Here is a 5,556-nt window from a genome sequence, read left to right as displayed (position 1 = left end):
CTGGGGCTCCCGCGCCGGGCTGAGGGAGGAGGGTGGGGTTCCCTGGGGCTGAGGAGGGGAGTGACTGGAGTCCCCTGGTCAGAGTGAGGGAGGAGATTAGGGGTGAGGGGGGTATTTGGGGTCCCCTGCTCAGGCTGAGGGAGGAGGTTGGGGTTCTCTGCGGCTGAGGAGGGGGGCGGCTGGAGTCCTCTGGTCAAGCTGAGGGAGGAGATTGGGGTTCTCTGGGGGAGAGGGCGGTGTTTGGGGTCCCCTGGCCGGGCCGAGGGAGGAGATCGGGATTGTTTCTCCAGCTGTGCCTGTATTTTGGGTTCCCTGCAGTGTTGATGGGTGTCAGCGGAGCACCCTTCCAACAGGGGGGGCTCCTCAGGGGCACATGAAACCAAACCCCAAAGCCCACATGACATTTTTTCCAAAACATTGCTGTTTATTGGGGAAATAAAATTCAGGATCTTGATGCTGCTTTGCATGTGTCAATTTTGTGAACTGCAAAAGTTGTCAATTTTGTCTTGTGGCTGCAGACAGGGGTTTTGATCTCACTTTCCGGACAGCGGATGATGCAGGGCTGTCTCTGATAAAATATGGAGAATTTCTGTATGACAACTTGATCATCTTCTCACCATCCATAGAAGGTAAATATGGGAGGGGAAAACTCAAGTGCTTTTGAAGCTTGGTGGCATTTTTGGAAGGGGATTTCCAACTATTTTGAGAATTTACATTAAACTTTGCACTTTAGATGTTATCCTTTGTGTTTTGTACCCGGGAGCAAACTGCAGGCTTTTAATGGCAGTTCTTTAGGCCATGATAAAAATGATTCAGTGTTCTGCCGTGGTACTGTTTCTGAGAACTGGTTGTGAATTTCTGGCATGCACTTTCAGATTTTGGTGGAAACATCAACGTGGAGACCATCACCGCTTTCATCGATGGTGGCGGCAGTGTCCTCGTCGCCGCCAGCTCGGACATCGGTAAGCACGAACGCTCATCAGAGCAAATTAGCGCGTTTCAGCCGCTTCTTGTAACAGGTACCTACACTACTTACGCTCTGCAGCAAGCAAATTGTTTATTGATCCTTCTCTAAGTTCCTGAAACAAAAATGGTGAGAAAACAGTTTCTTCTTTCTCGTGGTGAACCTCCAGGTTTATGCTGTAAGGAAATGGGTGAGAAATAGCCTTTTTTTTTTTTTTTTTTTTTTTTTAATGTTTTGAGTGGGAATTTAGATGAGGGAGGTTGTGGTGTTCCTTGGGGTTTGGCTCCTAGCTTGTCAGAACACGTGACTCTAATCATAGAATCATAGAATGTTTTGGGTTGGAAGGGACCCCTAGAGGTCATCTAGTCCAACCCCCCTGCAGGAGCAGGGACACTGCTAACTAGGTCTTAGTTAGACTCTAAGCTGAATTTACTTTTTATTTAGAGTGCTGAGACTGGTGTTGCATCCCAAACTCGCTGCGTAACACAGAATCCGTTTTTTCCTCCCAGGCGACCCCCTGCGAGAGCTGGGCAGTGAGTGCGGAATCGAGTTTGATGAGGAGAGGACGGCTGTCATCGACCATCACAACTACGATATATCTGACCCCGGCCAGGTAAATGGGCTCGCCTGCCCATTTCAGGTTGTTTTAATGGGAACTTAGGTGTAAAGGTTGGGGGATGAATCTTCTGTCCTTTTTTCTTCCATCCATTCTCCATTTTCTCAGCTTTTTTCCCAAGAAAGTCATGACAGCGTGACATAACCGTACAAAGCTGTGCTTGTTTGGGGTCTTTGCCCTCAAATCCATCTTTCCAGATTTCCTGGGTTTGATCTTTCCACTACCCTGAGTAACTTCAAAATCATCACCGTGTCTCAGGCAGCCACGCCACTATTAAGGGTAGCGTTAAACCACTCTGAAGTGTGTGTGGGGCGGAATTTCGCCTGTGGCTGAAGCGTGTCAGACATGGAGTGCAACGCTTCGGATGTGGGAACCGGGATTTTCAGTCCCAGAGACCAGCACAGAAACGTACACGTTTCTGTGATTATTTTTTTTTAATTCCTCTAGTGTCACCTGGTACTTCAAAGTTAAAAGCTATATTAAGGTCTGAACTTAATATACTCTGCTCATTTTTAATTTCAGTTTAGCTAAGCAGTACGTGGATGTCGTCCTGGTTTAAGGACAAAAGTTGCTAAATAGGGGGAAGTAAAATACCATGGGTATTGCTGTCTTTATCGAAAGGTGGCTTGCATTTCCTTATGTATCAGTATTAATTTAATTTGATGGTAATTAAAAAAATGCTGCTTTTCCGCTTTTTAATTGAATTGTAACATTCATCCAACAGCTGCTCCATTTTAATTGACTGTAAAAACAAAGTTAACTTTCACATAACGAGAGAAACTGTTCCTTGCCTAGCGAATGTCAGCCTGCCTGCCCGCCTGTTCATGCCCATCTCTCGTTTCTCCCAGCACACGCTCATAGTGGCGGACACCGAAAATCTCCTGAAGGCCCCCACGATCGTGGGGAAAGCAGCGCTGAACCCCATCCTTTTCCGAGGAGTCGGGTAAGCGACCCTGCCGTGTGGGGAGTGAGGTGAGGTGGCTGTGGTTGGGGAAGCGGGTTAAAAAAACAAAAAATAACCGGTATTGCTGCGAGGTGAGTGTAGGGGCAGCCGGCTGTGACTCTTCCCCCCAGCAATCTTCCTTGATTTCAGAAAATGATAAAATCTCCCAAGCAGCTTAGGCATTGGCTTAACAGCTCTTCTTAATGTAAACTTGCGAAGCTTGACTCTAGATCTTTGAGGAACTGTTCCATTTGTGGTGCGTGCAGTTGTCTGGCTGCACTGGCAGGGTGAGGAGGTTCGCGGGGTGGCATTGGCGGCTGCGCAAGCCCCTGGGGGCTGTGTGTGCTGCTCACCGTGCCTCTCTCTGCAAGGATGGTGGCGGATCCTGACAACCCACTGGTGCTGGATATCCTGACTGGCTCCTCCACCTCTTATTCCTTCTTCCCAGATAAGCCTATTACTCAGGTACGCTCCGTTACTTTTTCTTTTCTTCTGGGCTATACTTCTACGATGAAGTCCCTCAAATTTCAGCAACGTGGAAAAAGTCCTCAAGCATTCAGTCTCCCGACTGATTTTATTTATTTTTTAAAGCATCAGGCTGTCTGCTTTCCACCATTGCCTTGGGGAATCTTCCTTTTTGCTTTTTGTTGGTGGGAGAGTGTCCAGTGTGAGGGATGGTGTGGGGGAAAGGCCAGCCCAGGTGAAAGCAGCTTCATTCCTGGTTTCATTCCCATTGGAGAGGGCAGAAGCTGCGAATCTGTTACCGGTTATTCTGAATATCCTGGTTTCTACTGAATTGCGGACGGTGCTAACTGCAATCGGACTGTTCCTCCAGCAAAACCGCAGCTTAACTCTCCTTTAATCATCCCTGTATTGGCTAAACGCTGCTTCTAAATGCGTTCCTTTTCAGTACCCACACGCGGTCGGGAAGAACACCCTTCTGATCGCGGGACTCCAAGCCCGGAACAACGCCCGCGTTGTTTTCAGCGGCTCCTTGGATTTCTTCAGCGATGCCTTCTTCAATTCCGCTGTGCAGAAGGCTGCCCCTGGCTCCAAGAGGTACGCTGGCTTCCTGGCACCCCCAATTATCTGGGGAGCTGTTTGAGGAAGAATATCCTGGGAAACAGGCAAAAAATACTCATGTTATGGGAAACAGCAGAAACCTTGAATTAACCCGGGGGTGACACCTTCCTTTGGCCATGTGGAGCAAAGCGCTTTGGGAAGCAATTCCCTCCTTTAGCCCCGCCTGGCTTTTTGTCGCTTTCACATCTATTAATGTTTGGTTTTTTGGCACGCGGTGTATTTTTTTGGCGTGGCTCCCATCCTTTCTCGGCCTTCCTCCATCCGCAGATACTCGCAGACGGGTAATTACGAGCTGGCCATCGCCTTGTCCCGCTGGGTGTTCAAGGAGGAGGGGGTGTTGCGCGTCGGAGCGGTGTCCCACCACCGCGTGGGGGAACTTGCGCCTCCCAATGCCTACACCGTCACCGACCTCGTGGTAAGGGCTGTCTGCTTGGTGCCAGGGTGCGGGCAGGAGGGGACACGGGAGCTGCTTTGGAAAAGGAATTTGGGAAAGATCGGAACTCTGAGCAGGTCCAGGTTCGTTTTCAGGCATCACTCGTTAACGTCCTGCATTATGTGTTTGTTCCAGGAGTACAGCATTGTCATCGAAAAGCTTTCAGATGGCAAGTGGGTCCCCTTTGACGGAGATGACATTCAGCTGGAGTTTGTCCGCATCGACCCCTTCGTGCGGACCTTCCTGAAGAGGAACGGTAGGTTTCCCTCCCGGCCCCGCCCTGGGGCCATTTCTGCCGCTCCGCTTCCACCGCTTCGCCTATTGTCACCTGAATGTCACCGCCGTCATCTCTTTTGCTCAGGCGGCAAATACAGCGTGCGGTTCAAGCTGCCGGACGTCTACGGAGTGTTCCAGTTCAAAGTGGATTACAACCGGCTGGGTTACACCCACCTCTACTCCTCCACCCAGGTAGAGCGCGGTGGGTGCCCATCGCCCCAGCGGGAAGGGCGCCCCCGGCCTGCCCTGCTCACGGGACCCCCTCTCCCCTCCCAGGTCTCCGTGCGTCCCCTCCAGCACACACAGTATGAACGTTTCATCCCCTCGGCGTACCCCTACTATGCCGGCGCCTTCTCCATGATGGTTGGGCTCTTCATGTTCAGCATCGTCTTCCTCCACATGAAGGAGAAGGAGAAATCCGACTGAGCTCCCTGCGGCCAGCAGAGCCCTTCCCCCTCTGTAACCCCCTGAGGACTGGTAGGTGCCAGACACGCTGTGGATTTGTGTTTGGTCTTTTTATTTTTTATTATTTTTTACATACGGCAGGGGGATTAATTGGGGGGAAAAAAAAAAAAGAAATTCTGGAGAGAAATCTGTCACCAAAGCGTCTGGAAATGAAAGTGACACCTCTGGTGGTGTTCCTCCCTGAGGTCGCCATCTTCGTCTCGCCCCACCGCTGGAATGGCGTGGATCCCGGATCAGCTCCCCTCCCCCAATAAAGTCTCCTTCCTCTCCTGGGTCGAATCTGAAGCAAATTTCAGAATTTCATGGTGGGGGCCACCGGCCGCCCCCCCCGCACCCGCGGGTGGCACCTGAGGGACCCCCGGGGTGTCCCCTGGGGCTGGCTGTGAGGGAACAGTCAGACGGACAGACAGCCGGCCCCTGGGCTGGAGCACGCTGAGAGGCGAAAGGGGGGAGTCTGGGGCGTGGCCCAGGGGCTGCACCCCAAAAGCACCACAAGGGGTCTGGGGTGTTCCCAGAGGCACACCAAGGGAGCTGGGGTGCCCCAAAAAGCCATGCTGTGCCCCAAAAAAGCAAACCGTTGGGTTGGGGGACATCCCTAAAGGTTCACCATGGGACCTTGGAGCCCCCCCCAAAATCCAGACTTGAGGGGGCGGGGGCGAGGGGGAGGGGGAGGAGAAGACGCAATTCGAGAGAACCAGGGTGCAGTGGGGGAGCTGAAGGGGTCAGGGGTGGAGCGAGCGGCTTTCGGCGTGCGCCGGGGGTGGTTTGGGGTGGAA

General features: G+C 51.9%; 1 protein-coding gene across 1 annotated transcript in view; it reads left to right on the top strand.

Moving 5' to 3' along the window:
- The window catches only part of KIF17 (kinesin family member 17), a 28,697-nt gene that overhangs the window by 18,166 nt on the left and 4,975 nt on the right, over positions 1-5,556 (top strand). Inside the window, exons 14-23 of the mRNA XM_035901877.1 lie at positions 519-629; positions 876-962; positions 1,474-1,577; positions 2,429-2,523; positions 2,895-2,988; positions 3,434-3,582; positions 3,874-4,021; positions 4,175-4,295; positions 4,401-4,507; positions 4,592-4,792. Of these exons, the coding sequence (XP_035757770.1) occupies positions 519-629; positions 876-962; positions 1,474-1,577; positions 2,429-2,523; positions 2,895-2,988; positions 3,434-3,582; positions 3,874-4,021; positions 4,175-4,295; positions 4,401-4,507; positions 4,592-4,741 (1,166 nt within the window). The 3' untranslated portion in view covers positions 4,742-4,792. The remainder of the gene's footprint in view (positions 1-518; positions 630-875; positions 963-1,473; positions 1,578-2,428; positions 2,524-2,894; positions 2,989-3,433; positions 3,583-3,873; positions 4,022-4,174; positions 4,296-4,400; positions 4,508-4,591; positions 4,793-5,556) is intronic.

This window comes from Egretta garzetta, unplaced genomic scaffold (genome assembly GCF_000687185.1).
Source record: "Egretta garzetta isolate BGI_Z169 unplaced genomic scaffold, ASM68718v1 scaffold69, whole genome shotgun sequence".
In the NCBI taxonomy this organism is placed as follows: Eukaryota; Metazoa; Chordata; class Aves; order Pelecaniformes; family Ardeidae; genus Egretta; species Egretta garzetta.
The sequence above is the reverse complement of the archived record's forward strand: the minus strand, read 5'-3'. Positions and strand labels throughout refer to the sequence as shown.